The 13,437-nt window shown below is 45.1% G+C and overlaps 3 protein-coding genes across 4 annotated transcripts in view; 1 reads left to right on the plus strand and 2 right to left on the minus strand.

Annotated features, from left to right (window-relative positions):
- Nucleotides 1-13,437, minus strand: part of LOC126568014 (protein CBFA2T3) — a 416,394-nt gene that overhangs the window by 314,932 nt on the left and 88,025 nt on the right. The window lies entirely within an intron of this gene.
- LOC126567784 (pro-interleukin-16-like) overlaps nucleotides 1-13,437 on the plus strand; it is a 92,223-nt gene that overhangs the window by 17,851 nt on the left and 60,935 nt on the right. Inside the window, exons 2-8 of the mRNA XM_050224082.1 lie at nucleotides 1,632-2,133; nucleotides 2,221-5,044; nucleotides 5,116-5,244; nucleotides 5,308-5,518; nucleotides 5,594-5,686; nucleotides 5,888-6,031; nucleotides 6,101-6,273. Of these exons, the coding sequence (XP_050080039.1) occupies nucleotides 1,632-2,133; nucleotides 2,221-5,044; nucleotides 5,116-5,244; nucleotides 5,308-5,518; nucleotides 5,594-5,686; nucleotides 5,888-6,031; nucleotides 6,101-6,249 (4,052 nt within the window). The 3' untranslated portion in view covers nucleotides 6,250-6,273. The remainder of the gene's footprint in view (nucleotides 1-1,631; nucleotides 2,134-2,220; nucleotides 5,045-5,115; nucleotides 5,245-5,307; nucleotides 5,519-5,593; nucleotides 5,687-5,887; nucleotides 6,032-6,100; nucleotides 6,274-13,437) is intronic.
- LOC126568336 (probable rRNA-processing protein EBP2 homolog) lies at nucleotides 9,841-10,990 on the minus strand. The gene is made up of 2 exons (XM_050224797.1): nucleotides 10,886-10,990; nucleotides 9,841-10,761 (listed from the first exon to the last, which is right to left on the minus strand). Exons 1-2 carry the CDS (start codon nucleotides 10,988-10,990, stop codon nucleotides 9,841-9,843), a joined length of 1,026 nt encoding a protein of 341 aa, XP_050080754.1.

The following is a 13,437-nucleotide window of genomic DNA, read 5'->3' on the forward strand; positions in this document are numbered from 1 at the left end:
GCTTCGGATCACGAAGATCACTTTGACTTTTCCATCGATTGCTGCTGCCACCGCTGCACTACCAGGGAAGGAAGTTGATTGAAACAATTATTGATTTATTTATCCGACATCGCGTAGAGCTAGCGACCGCACACTTCGCTATTGAGACTTGCTGTCCGTTATTGAAGTATTCTGCCTTTTGCTTCTCGTTCTCGATAATTGATCAAAGCGAAAAAGTCCGCTCCAAGGGACAACACACCAAAGAATTCGAGGCGAAGGCGTCTTGATGTCTCCTCGCATCGCTGTGTCTTCCCTCTCATAACTGGAACGGATGTGATCTGCTATAATTCACCGCACACAACCCTCGCCGAACGCGTCGTATAACTGTCAATAATCGATCGTCATTGGTATTCCATTCCGAGTGAAGACGCACCCCAGTCCCAGCTCGATCGACTCAATAAATTTATAACCGAAAATTGACATCCGGAAATGATCCGGCTGAAAACGGTAGACGGGGAGGACGGACGCGGGACTAGCTTGCACACACACACACACAGCCACCCACACCCACCCACGTGGACAGCGTGCAATAATTCCGGCAACAGAGGCGCCCAACATTCCACCATTCGCTTGCCGGCGGTTTTTGCTTTGAGTCATGCATGAACAATTTACAACGCGGGCGCGAACTACTTAACCTTTAGTGCTTCAGCCCCCGGTACGAACGTGCTGACCGTGAAGTGCCGGGTTTGAAACAGTAGCAGCAATAACTGCAAATAGCTGCAAAAAAAATCGTTTTGATTAGTTTGTTTGTTTGCCGCTGCTACTGCTGTGGCTGGAAGGAATGTGTTCGGTGTGTTCCGTGTGTACGCGATAAAATAGCGGAACCGGACAGATATTTGCTGAATGGGAGTTCCAGCCATTTGGTAGATAATTTATGTCGCACCGGCTCACATTTATCATTGACGTGATTTTGTTTTAACATTTTGCGTACTGCCAAAGGAGAGGGTTTCGGGGCAGCGAATAAAAATGCAAGACAACAAATCAAAACGATAATTTGCGAGTGCTTTATCCGCGCTACGCCTCGATTGTTTAATGGGGCCAAGTGATTGGTGTATGGCATTAAAATAGGAAAGAAGAGCAACAGTTTAATTGTGACTGACAGCACAGTATCATATTATTCTTTAGAATGTTTAAGGTCAACAAACAAAAACATAAATAATTGAAATTTCAAAATTAAAAGTAAAGCAACAACAACAAAACCTTTAAAATCGATAACTAACGAAAAATGTTACCGAAATCAAATATCTTAGAACTCAATCCACTTGACTTACTGATACCACTTTTTTGGATAGTCAATCCTCACTACAGAAAAATTGTGCGGGTGGGTCTTGAACCCCAGTTCTGCCATGTGCCAGCGTAGAATTCGTCTCTCAATTTAGAATTTATTTATTAACAGAATCAACGCTTTCGTAGACAACATTATATCTTCACCCGTTTCGACAGTGATTCCGATGTGCTGAGAAATTCACAATGTTATTTCATAACTTTGTTGAAGGAATTTAATATTGTATAAGCTGCAACCGTGCGCAACATTCAGCTTGCAGATACTAATTAAATTTTGCTTTCTTCTTCTGCCAATCGCTATCCTGCAGAGTCCAGCCACATCGCTTCGTCCGGGCTAACGGCAGCAGGCACCGATAGCACCGAAGGTCCAGCCATCATCTCCCAGAACGCCACCGTCACTAACCCGACCGTCACAACCGACGCAGACAAGAAGAGTGCCGCCCCGGGCAGTGTCACGAGCATGGACTCGATGAATAATGTAGTGACGACGACAACCACCGTGACCGCCATCGCCAGCACCGTGCATCAGCTCATACCGTCTTCCGCCGCTGCCGCCACCATCACATCCATATCCACCGCCGCCACAGCACCGAATGGTGGCAAAGTAGCGCCACCGGCATTCTCACGACTACCACCGGATGGGCATGAGTTCCCGCCGAACTTTACCGAACCTTCCACTGCTGTTGCTGCGGACACTGGTGCCAGTGTCAACAGTGTCAACGGGAACGTTCCCAACACGGGTCCGGTGGCCGCGATGACGCTAATGAACGGTGCACCGGTACTCGCCAAATCGCACGACAAACATTCCAGGTCCGTATGACGGTTGTGTGAGGTCACATGATTGAGGAACGGAACGGATAAAACAATCTTTCTTTCCTTGTCTTATCTATCTTTCAGTTTCAATGATGATCTGCCCGATCTGCCAAAAAGTCATCCACCACCGGTACCTCGCAAGATGACCGGACACACACCCGCCGGGGACACCGGTTTCCGCAAACCACCACCCTTCCCAACACGCAGTTCCTCGATCGCCGAGTCAATGCTCAGCCGGAAGGAACTCCCGCAAGCCTACCAATCGCTGCAGAGCGTGTTCGAACAGCGCCGTCGTTCGGTGGACGTGCCCGATCATCAACTTCACCAGGGCAAACCGCCCGCAGCCCCACAGCAAACGGGCCGGATATCGCTGGTCGGATCAAACTGGCGAAAGGATGAGAAATCGGAAAAGAGCGTACGGGACAAGATCGCTATGTTTTCCAGTGCGGCCGATGCGGAAGGAGCCGTACTGCCGGTACCACAGCAGCACGCTAGCACAGCTCCGGCAACGACGCCACGAAAGTTTAGCAAAGATTTCACCAAAAGTTCAGAGAACTTGCTCGGTTCTTCGCGAGACATTTCCACCTCGAAGAAGTCCGTTGAAGCGATCGAAACGTACGCGACCCTTCGCAAGAAGGCACACAGTGTGGAGCACCTGGACGAGGTAGATCGAGGCATATCGTCGATCACGACAATGGCGACGATCGCCACCACGGACAACACAACACCGTACAAAGCTAAGTTTAGCTTGGAAACCTCCAAACCGGTTGTGCTCGGTAAGGCGTACAGTGTGGAGAATCTAAACCCAATGAACAGGACCGAATCGATCAAACCGTTGGTCGGTTCTTCGAATGGAGCTGGTGGTGTGGATGGGTCGAAAGTGCTCGCCCGCACGACAAGCTTCTCGGGATATTCGAATGGAAACAGTCTCGCATCGATTGGTAGCAACAACAGTGCCACCAGCACGGACGATCGCTGGAAGTCCTCCATCTCGAACCTGCTAGAACAGCGCAAAAAGTCAATGTCGAAGTTGCGCGGACTCGTCATCCCGGAGAAGGTCCCCGAGACGGAGGTGTTGCCCGAATCGCGTATCATCGGATTGCCCATCATCAAGAGCAAGGATTCGGAAATCATTCTCTCGTCCGGTGTCATTTCCAAATCGACCCCCTCCGTTGAACCTCCGGCAGTGGCACTTTCTTACAGTCGCAAAACGAGCACACTTCCAATGCCACCCAAAACGAGCCTGAGTTCCTTGACAGGACCTTCGCCAGCGGTTGCGCTGAGATCGTCCACCACACGCCAGCAAAGTGCCGATCCGAAGATGTTCGAATCGGAATCGGAGCTGGCAGTGCCAACGTTCCGGAAGCCACTTCCACCGATGCCACCGGTGAAACCTCCCCGCACGTCACTCGTTTATCCACCGAAAAGTGGATCCTCGGATTGTTTGCGCAGCACGGAGGATGAGAGTGGTGACGATAGTGATTCGGTGTTGAGTTCTCGTGTGTCCTCACCACCGGTTTCGCCCGTTGCACCAGCTCCACCCGTAGAGAAGTACGCACTCACGCGTACACTTAGCTCGGAAACGAACACATCGATTACGAGTTCGAATTCGACCCTAACGTCCAGCTCCGGATCGCAGGCTAGCTGTAGCTCGGTTGGCAGTACACCAACGGTCGACATTAGCCGAAAGCTCTCAAAGTCTTCCTCATCTGAAGCGTCCATGAACCGCAAGAATGTGCTCGCTTCGGCCAAGTGCCGTAATGGGCGTGGAGATCTTAAGATTGAAGATGTAGGAGCTTTCGGAAATGGTACGAAGTCGAAGCGGTACGAGGATGGGGACAGTACCGATGGATACGAGGAGGAAGAACGCAGAAAGTCAAAGTCCAAACCAAGAAGCTCGCTCACGAATGGTTCGTTGGGATCTTCGGCTAAACAAACCGCTTACGAGCAGGACAAGAAGGAACTAACCCACTATAAAGTGGTGGACAGTGTCGATAGCATCGTCGATAAGGTGATAAAGGTGGCGTCATATGTGGAAGTTGTGTCCGATCTGGAGGATAACGCGATCGTCGAGGATCCGATCGTTGCATCGGCAATCCCGCTACCCTTGGCTGAGAAACCACAGACGACGATCGTGCCTGAACAACCGAAAAAGATCTCACGCGATGCACCAAACGGTTCCGGTTCGATGTCGGATCTTGCCAAATGGGTTCGCCATGAAGCAGCCCGTACGATCACCTCCCACAAAGAACCGGAACCAGCGCCAGTGTTTGCTGGATTGCGCGCGGAGAAGAAAATGTCACCTCCAAACTTGCCACGATCGGTCCCAACAGCCGAACCCTCCCCAGCACCAGTTCCGGTTCGACGCGAGCTTCGTTCGTCGGTCGAAACGAAGAAGCTAAATTTGGCCGAAATTCGTAAGTCATTCGAATCGAAGTCCGCCAACAGTACGGTGATACCGACACCGGTTAAACAGCCTGCGAGAGATACCCCGGTAGTAGCACAGCAAGCTACCGTGCCGAGCACGGTCAATAGCCCTCCGGTACATGCGACACCAAAAACCACAAACGGGCACGATCGTTTCTCGTCCTGGGATTCGTTGGCGTCCTCCTCGTCTGGAGTTTCCTCGCTCCAAACGAACAGTCTCGGGCTGGGCAGTGTCGCTCCGAACTGTACCGGATCGTCGCAAACGCTTCAGAGTACACCTTCGGATTATGGCAGCTTTTCGTCGCTGGGAAGTAGTCACAGTTTGATCACACCGCAGGACTTGCAGTTGATCATTGAAGAGGCAGATCCACCGTTAGCGACGCCGGAAGCGTTTGTCGTCGTGCTGCAGCGTGAAACGCCCGAGAGCAGCATCGGAATCACGCTGGCCGGTGGTTCCGATTATGAGGCGAAGGAGATTACGGTAAGGGCAAACTGGAATTTTCCGGAGCGTTGCCTTTGGATTAATTCTTATTCCAATTTCTTTTGATATAGATCCATAAAATTCTCACCAACTCACCCGCTGACCGGGACGGACGGTTGAAGAAGGGCGATCGTATCCTTTCGATCAACGGGCTCAGCATGCGAGGCCTCACGCACCGCGAGTCACTCAGCGTACTTAAGGTACGTATACGGATATGTTCTTCAAGTGAACCTTTACTTAAATTCTCGTTTTTTTCCTTATAGACACCACGACCGGAAGTGGTCATGGTTATCACCCGATCGAAGTCTCTCGTACTCGATACGCTAACGAAGCTAAAGCGACCCTCGATGGGTTCGCTCAGTTCGCTGGCGGAGAAGAGTGAGATTGCGACGGAGTACGAGCGGAAGCTCAAGATCCAACACAAAGCGTCCCGTTCGTTGGATCTCGACCATATGGATGTGGCATCGAATGAAGGTGAGAAGAACAGTAGTTTTTGGGGTTGACGAGGTTGATAATAATGCTTGTTTTTCTGGAATTTTCATACATCAGCTGAAAGTGTATTCGATGGTACCGCATCCGAGGATGGTCTCCTGTCGGCAGACGATGTGTCCAAATGTTCCTCTAGCAATGCTACTGACAACGGTATGTACTTTATTTGTATACTAGAACAATTTGATGTGTCATTCGAGATTCACTAGCTTCAGTCCAGTCCTTTAGCTAGCTTCTGCTCCATTTACGTTACATTGAACTGGAAATAAGCTATGAAAAGCCATAACGATCTCTGCGCTTGATGTCAATCAAACCCTTCTAAACACCCTTTTCTCACCCTCTTTATCCAAACAGCGTCCTACTCCACCGCGGAAGTCCCGGACGGTTGTCGCATGGTCGAAATCAACAAGGACGGTGCCGGTCTCGGCTTCTCCATCGAGGGTGGTTACGATTCACCGACCGGCAACAAGCCGTTAATCATCAAGAAAATCTTCATGGGTAAGCGCTTGGGCTCTGGATGCCGCTCAAATCCTCCAGCTACTCACGGTTCGATTCTGTCTCTTGCAGGTGGTGCCGCCGAAAAATCAGGCCTGCTGCATGCCGGCGAAGAGATTGTTGCCATTAATGATATCTCGATCGCGAAGATGACGCGGATACAGGTGTGGAACATGATGAAGAAGCTCCCGAACGGTGGCGTACGCATTACGCTCAAGTGAACGTGGATCTGGGGAGCGTAAGAAGTACTAAAACAAAAAACCCCCTCACCCTGTACACTAGCTTATTTTATTGTACTACTATGCCCCCTTATACATATGCATACATATACGTTTTATATAATACATACATATAAATATTTACTCCTTATTTTATTTGTAAACTTATGCAAATTGCTTGTTATGTTTTTTCCTTCCCTTTTTCCCCTTTTGCTTCGTTTTAAACATATAAAATATGAAAAATACTGCAGAGCTAATACAAAAATTCGTAATGGAGACAAAAAAAGGATGGAAAAAGGCAAAGTCCGGAAATTGGGCAATAAGGATAAGGATACGAATTGAAGAGGCCGCCGCGCTCGTAAAACTACACGTTACATTCTCACATTCGATGCATTTAAACGCAGTTTTTAACATATCCGGTTAAATACAACGCAAACTTGCATGTACTCGCACACACACACACAGCACACGGGCGGAAACGAACGCTGCAGTATTTTTGAGTAGAAAGAAATGCGATGCACTCTTATACTAACCAATAGATTACATAAAAACACATTTATAGCTGTTCTAGTAGTGCCGTTTGTTTATGAGCTTCGTAAACAAAAATGTACATTGAATTCGATTCACAGATTTGCGTAAACTGATTCTAATTTAACCTAATGTAGTGTAAGAGAAACAAAAACAATGGAAGAAAATCCACTCATAACTCCAGAAGTGATTAAACCGTTAGACACAATTACCCAAATTGCTTGCCCTGTTAGTAGCGTGTTGCCTTCGCTTCCTGTTCCTGGTTTATTATTCTTGTTTAGTAACACAAGAAGCGAAGTAAAAAAATATATATCAAAAGAGATTTAAAAGAAAAAGATCCACGTTTGCAGTTTGCTATGGACTTGAAAGGTAGTTTTAATCGGTTGTTTTTAAATAACTTCTCTTCGTTTAAAAAGAAATGCAAGCTTTGTTTTGTTGCACACATTTCGCGGCCCCTTAACGGGAAACAAAATTTCGTTGTGTGTGTTTTGATCAATATTTTTAATAGCTTATGCATATAATTAATGTTCTTAATTATTCTATTTGTAGATAAAACAAAATATATACGCTATTCAATAAAGAAAAATCAGTTACATTGATATTGGGTTTGATTTTTTGATCCTGGAACTCCTGTAAGGAAGGATTCTGTATCCTTACAGAATTTGCCTTAGTTAAAATATCGTAGAATCCTTAATTATTTAGTTATTTCTCTTCAATCTGCAATGCAATTCACTCATCTCAGAAAGCAAAAAGAAAATGGACCGCAACCGTCTGTGGAAAAAATTGCAACCGAACCGGCACCAATTTCAAAATCTGAGTATCAGGAGAGCATCCAAAAGAAGAGGTAGCGTCGATCCCCCAGTTGGCACCAGGATCTGGCATATTTGCAACGAAAAACCAGCCAAATTTGAAATCCGTGTAACAGGAGAGCATGAAAATTAAGAGATAACAACGATCGTACGAGAAGCAAGCCTTCTCCTTCTCACGTATCGATCGAGGCGCTGTAATCGACACCGTATGTCTGCCTTCTCTTTCTCTCCGATATACGCTTCGGTATCACTGAGTATCAGGATACGATCCTTTATCAGTAGTGGACAAATGGAACAGAACAAAGTAGGTGTGGCTATGATCGGATATCTCTCTCGTGGCTTTTCTCCCAAGAGAGAGAACTGATAAGACCGGATGACCCAAGTAGCAAAAGCGCATGCTAATCCACCAGCCAAGATACTACCTCCTGATTTGGATGCTCTCCTTTTACAGGAGAATCAAATTTGAGCAGTTTTGTATGAAACAAATCATCTCCTGCGATACCAGAAAGTAGATAGAGATGATATCTCCTGTTTTGGATGCTCTCCTGTTACCCAGATTTGGAATTTTGGATCCGTGTTGGGGGACAAAATACCGGGTTGCAACAAAAATTTGCACCGAAAAACCAGTGAAATGTGATTCTCCGGTAACAGGAGAGCATGAAAATTAGAAGATAACAACGATCGTACAAGAAGCAAGCCTTCTCCTTCTCGCGTACTGATCGACGCGCTGTTATCGACAACGTATGTCTGCCTTCTCCTTCTCTTTGTTATACACTCCGATGTCACTGAGTATTAGGATGCGATCCTTTATCTGTAGTGGAGTAATGAAACAGAAAGAAGTAGGTGTGGCTATGATCGGATATAAAAGGATCGCTCTCTCGTGGCTATTCTCCCAAGAGAGAGAACTGATAAGACCGAATGACCCAAGTAGCAAAAGCGCATGCTAATCCACCCGCCGAGATGCTGCCTCCTGATTTGGATGCTCTCCTGTTACTCGGATTTCAAATTTGACTGGTTTTTGGACGAAATTTGCCAGCTCCTGGAACCAGCTGGCGGATCAATGTTACCTTCTAATTTTCATGCTCTCTTGTTACCCGAATTTCAAAATCGAAACCATTTCGGATGGATGTTTTCGACGGCGGTGCGGAACAATTTGGTGAATTTGCGATGTTGATTTTCCTCCTCTTTTCTAGATTGAAGTATAACATTGAATAATTATTAAACAAGTTATTATGATTTAATAAAAAGATTTATTAGGCTTCTACTTAACCAATTAGCTTATCGATTTTTATAATCGATCTTTGATGATATATTTCCATTTATTTTGTGTAATATCTTTATTTTATATTTATATACCATGTGATATCTTTTGTTTCCATAAAACGCTATTTCTCAAGTGTGGCAGTGCCTCGGAAAAGCAAAAAAATCTTTTTCAACCTGATTTTCCGCCTGCAAAGGCCATTTAGAACGCTCCGCTAGCTAGCCATGTTCCCTTCGATTTACCAGCTGTTCACATTTTTAAGATGCGACAAAGTGAACCGTATCGTGGATGTCCATTAAGGGATGGAAGCTTTTCGAGAAGAATGATTATAATATTTATCTGGCAAATTTAAAAGTACTTCCCGCGAAACGCTTATTTACTTGTAAAATCGATTTTAAGTGTACCGTAACCGGAACTTCGGCAGGACACCATCTCGGAACCGTTTTAGCGCCTTAGCTTTAATCATGACTAATATTTTACACCTCGTTAAACACGGTCCGCGATCGCTTTAAAGCCAACGACGCCCACAGTCACCGGCTCATGGGGGGTAAATTCCAATCCGCCAACCTTTTGACTGAATGTGCGATATTGAGACACACATCAAAGGGAAAGTTCCCCAACTCCCTAAAGAGGGTTGCGAAAGGAGATGAGAAAGTATTACCAACATTGATTAGCTTTAGGAAAGTTTTTTGAAAATAAATTCACGCCTTAGGCTTAACAGCAAACGTCCAAGGATAAGGATAAGTTCTATTAAGAATACAGAACTTCCTCAATACAAAATTAAAAGTGCTAAACCTGTCTAAGATGATGGATAAGTTGAACCTAAAAAATTAGGTGTTGCATTTCTTCGTTATGTTTTCCATGTGTTTCTGGTTTATTTTTTCCGAAAAAGGGAAATTATTGTACGAGAGAAAAAGCCTTACGGGAATACACATTAAATGTACATTAAATCGTGTCAATGCAGCCGTGTTTGGCCACCGTTAACGAACCACTCCCTTACTTCTTGCGCCCACCACCCTTACCACCCTTCATCTGTGCCCGGCGCGACTTCCCTGGTCGACTGTTTGCGCCCGCTTTGCCACCCTTCTTCCGTCCCTTCCCTCCACCCATGCTTCTTCGCGGGCCATCGTTAATGCACGATTCCTTCGTATTCTGCTTCATGCCCTTCTTACGTCCACCGAAACCAAACTTTGCATCACGTGCCTTCCGTTTCGCGCTTACCGTCTTGCCCTTCTTACCTTTGCCCGGCGCGTTGCCCGACTTCCGGAACTCACCCCGCGGACCATCGTCATCGTCCAGGAAGTCAAGGTTGGCCAGCTTACCCTTGCGGAACTTCTTAATGTCGCCCAACATTTTTCTTCGCTCCTCGTCGCGCTTCTCCGTCGCCTGGCGCTGTATCAGCTTGCCGATACGGCGCTGCTCCCGTAGCTGCCGAATGCGTTCCGACTTCGCGATACCTTCCTGCTTGTCGAGCAGCACCTTCCGGATGCGCTGCATGTGTTCGTCCGATTTGGCCATCTCGGCGAAATAATCGTCCGGCCGCTTGGTTGCGACGCCAAGGTCGTGCAGCTTCCTAATGCCCTCGACAGTGGCCGCCTGAGCCTGACGGTGGAACAGAATCTCGCGCTTGAAGTCGTTCAGCACGGTATCGGCTTCGGGCGCAACGTACGGTATCTTCCGGTTGCCCTTGAACTGGTTTTCACGCTTTTGCTCGTGCTTTTCGATTTGTATCGCCAGCTCGGGTGTGAGCGGAGCTAGATCGTTTACAAGATCCATACGCTCCAGCCACGGGACTTTGAGAACGCATGTCTCGAGTGCCGATTTCAGCTGTATCTTATCGTTCACCGGTGCCTTTTCTTTGCGCACTATCACATTTAGACCTGGTTTCAGCTCATTGCGAAGAAACGCTTGGCGTAGCTATAGAGTTGTTGTTACACACGACGGAACCGAACAGAGGAAACACAAAAGAACAAAAAGCATGATAAGTAAAAGAAGAAATAAAGCGCTTTACGATGACACTCTCCCTAAGGCAGACGCTTACCTCCTCATCCGAATCTTCCTCATCGGTAAAGCTTGCTTCACTATCGGTACTGTCTTCAAATTCTGCCCTTATATTATCCGGTATACGTTTCTTCGGCGCTTCCATAACCTAAACCACGTAAAAGAAATAATAAAAAACGAAAGAAACACGTGAAAAAACATTCCACTTTCTCCACACACCAACTCCGTACTGCAACACATACTTCCATCGGGTCCTCTATTTCCACCATTTTGTTTAAAGTAATTTAAGACTTAACGAACGTAACAACTAATCTGAATGTACAGTTTATCGTTTGCAGCAGGGTAAATTCCTATTTTTCAACAGAAAAAGCCACAAATCGAATGCCGGCAGTATGCACAGCACGCGAGCACGTTTATTGTGAAGCGAGATAAACAAGCGATTTGACAGTTGTCGCGTCGGCGCGTGGCAAGTGAAACGACGTTTCGAAGCGCTACAAGGTTCCGAAGCTACGGGACTGTTGTAAGGTTCTGATTGCGAATCAAAAACAGGCATGTTTTTAATCGTCTTTTAGCTCCTTTTTGTTTTAAGTAAAAAAGCGGGGAAAAACACTACACTTTTTGAAATAATTTGAATATTAATGAATAAAAAAAGCAAACAAAACATAAGAAGCAAAGTAAAATTATCCTTTTTTTAGAATTAATTGCGTTTTTTTACTAGCAAAAGAAAACATTTTACTTTTATTTTTTACATATGGATATGAGCTTTAAAAAATAATTTGAATATTTTTAAAAGATTTCAGGTAAAACATGTCAAACTATTTCATCTACATAGTCTACAAAATTCAAAACAATCATATTTAAAAAAAGCATTTGCTCTAAGCTCGGCGTATACCTATCTATGGCGGTGATTTTGATTGAATTGAAGTTAAGTTTCTTTGAAAAATTGATTCAAATGAAGTGTGTAACTACATTCACTGCAGTCTAACCTCCTACATTCTGCCATCCTCCAGAAAATCTCCCCTGATCGCATTAATCTGATCGGGAAGGATGCTCAATGAACGCTCGTCACACAGCGCATACATTGCGGACTGCTCACAAACAAACCGAGAGAAAACCGTCCGAAAATGTTTCGAAATAGCTTGAAATCTGCATAATTTTCCAATTACCATGCTACCGCTGGCCGCAACATCGATTGCTGGGACGTTGAGGGGGAAAATTCGTCAGATAGGAAGGCCAGAGGAGGCACTGGTCCGGTTCTGGGCCAAGATTCGGCGGGCAAATCGTTCACTGGCGGTATGTTTGTTTGTGCTTTGCTGCACACAGAGCACACCACACTATAAAGTCAGGGATATTACGGTGCAAACAATCAATGTGTACACACTTTGCTCTGTAGGTTGAGCGTGAGGTGTGCTGAGATTCGCATAGGTTTAGTCAACACAACCAATTTGACCGCATTTGCTGGCGGTGGCGTCGGCGGCAATGACGAAATAGATTATTTTGTCAGTAGAATTATACAGCTATGGTTATCGATGGGGCTGGTATCTAGTGGATATATGGTCGGGTAAGTGATTTAGGAGATGTGGATGAGTGTACGTGTGTGTGGGCGCAATTGAAACTGATTCAATTCAACAGCAATGTGCAGGCTCATCAATCAGTGGGTTTTGGAGAGCAAATAAAAGTGTTGGAAAGGATTATTAATTTCGCACCTTTTATATTCATAAATATCAATTAAAAAATTAGAAATAAATATTAAAACGTTAAACATTAAAAATTATACGTTAAAAATATTTAACAATATGTTCAAACACTGATTCAAGCATTCGGTAATGCTTGAAGTTTTCATTGTGCTGCTGATTGCATACATTTAGGCGCTTTCATAGAATTCCATCTGAAAACGCTCTTCTGTTTCAATCAGCAACATTTCATATTTCCATTTTTTGTAACATAGTTTAAGCAGCTTCAAGTAACTACTTTCATTACCCAGAACAATCACTTAAAACGGAAAAATTGGCTTCCATTAACAGAATTCGATTCGGTCGAAATTGGTATTAGGATAACCGAACTACGGAAGCTGGGAAATAGTTCTGGGTAACAAATTCGGACTAAAATGACGTTCATTCCACACCGAGGGATTTGGGAGAATGGTTCGACGAATCAATTTGGCTCTGTTGTTCAGCTTCTATCGAAAGTATTTAAAATAGTGGGGAAAATAGCCTATTTATTTAAAATTATAACTAAAATGGGCAATAAAGCGATTTTGTATGCCTTTTATAACATTTAAACAAAGATCGAAATTCATCAAATGATTGTTAATACACCTTCGTAACAGCTTTGTGGTATGCTTTAATACCATCTTATTCAAACAAAAAAAAAGTTAAAGCTTTCACACAACAGATGATTCAGTCGATGGTCCCTTTAGTTAGGTTGTCAAAAGGCTCATAAATTAATCTATTATGCAAGCAATTTGTCGCTTTTTATGGAAAGATGCGTCACAAAAGGACATCATACAGCATAATGATCATCAACCATAAACTAACGTGGTGGACGGGTGGGTGAAAAATTAACCAATCGTTCACACACACACCTGCCTAC

This window comes from Anopheles maculipalpis, chromosome 2RL (genome assembly GCF_943734695.1).
Source record: "Anopheles maculipalpis chromosome 2RL, idAnoMacuDA_375_x, whole genome shotgun sequence".
NCBI classification, from domain to species: Eukaryota; Metazoa; Arthropoda; class Insecta; order Diptera; family Culicidae; genus Anopheles; species Anopheles maculipalpis.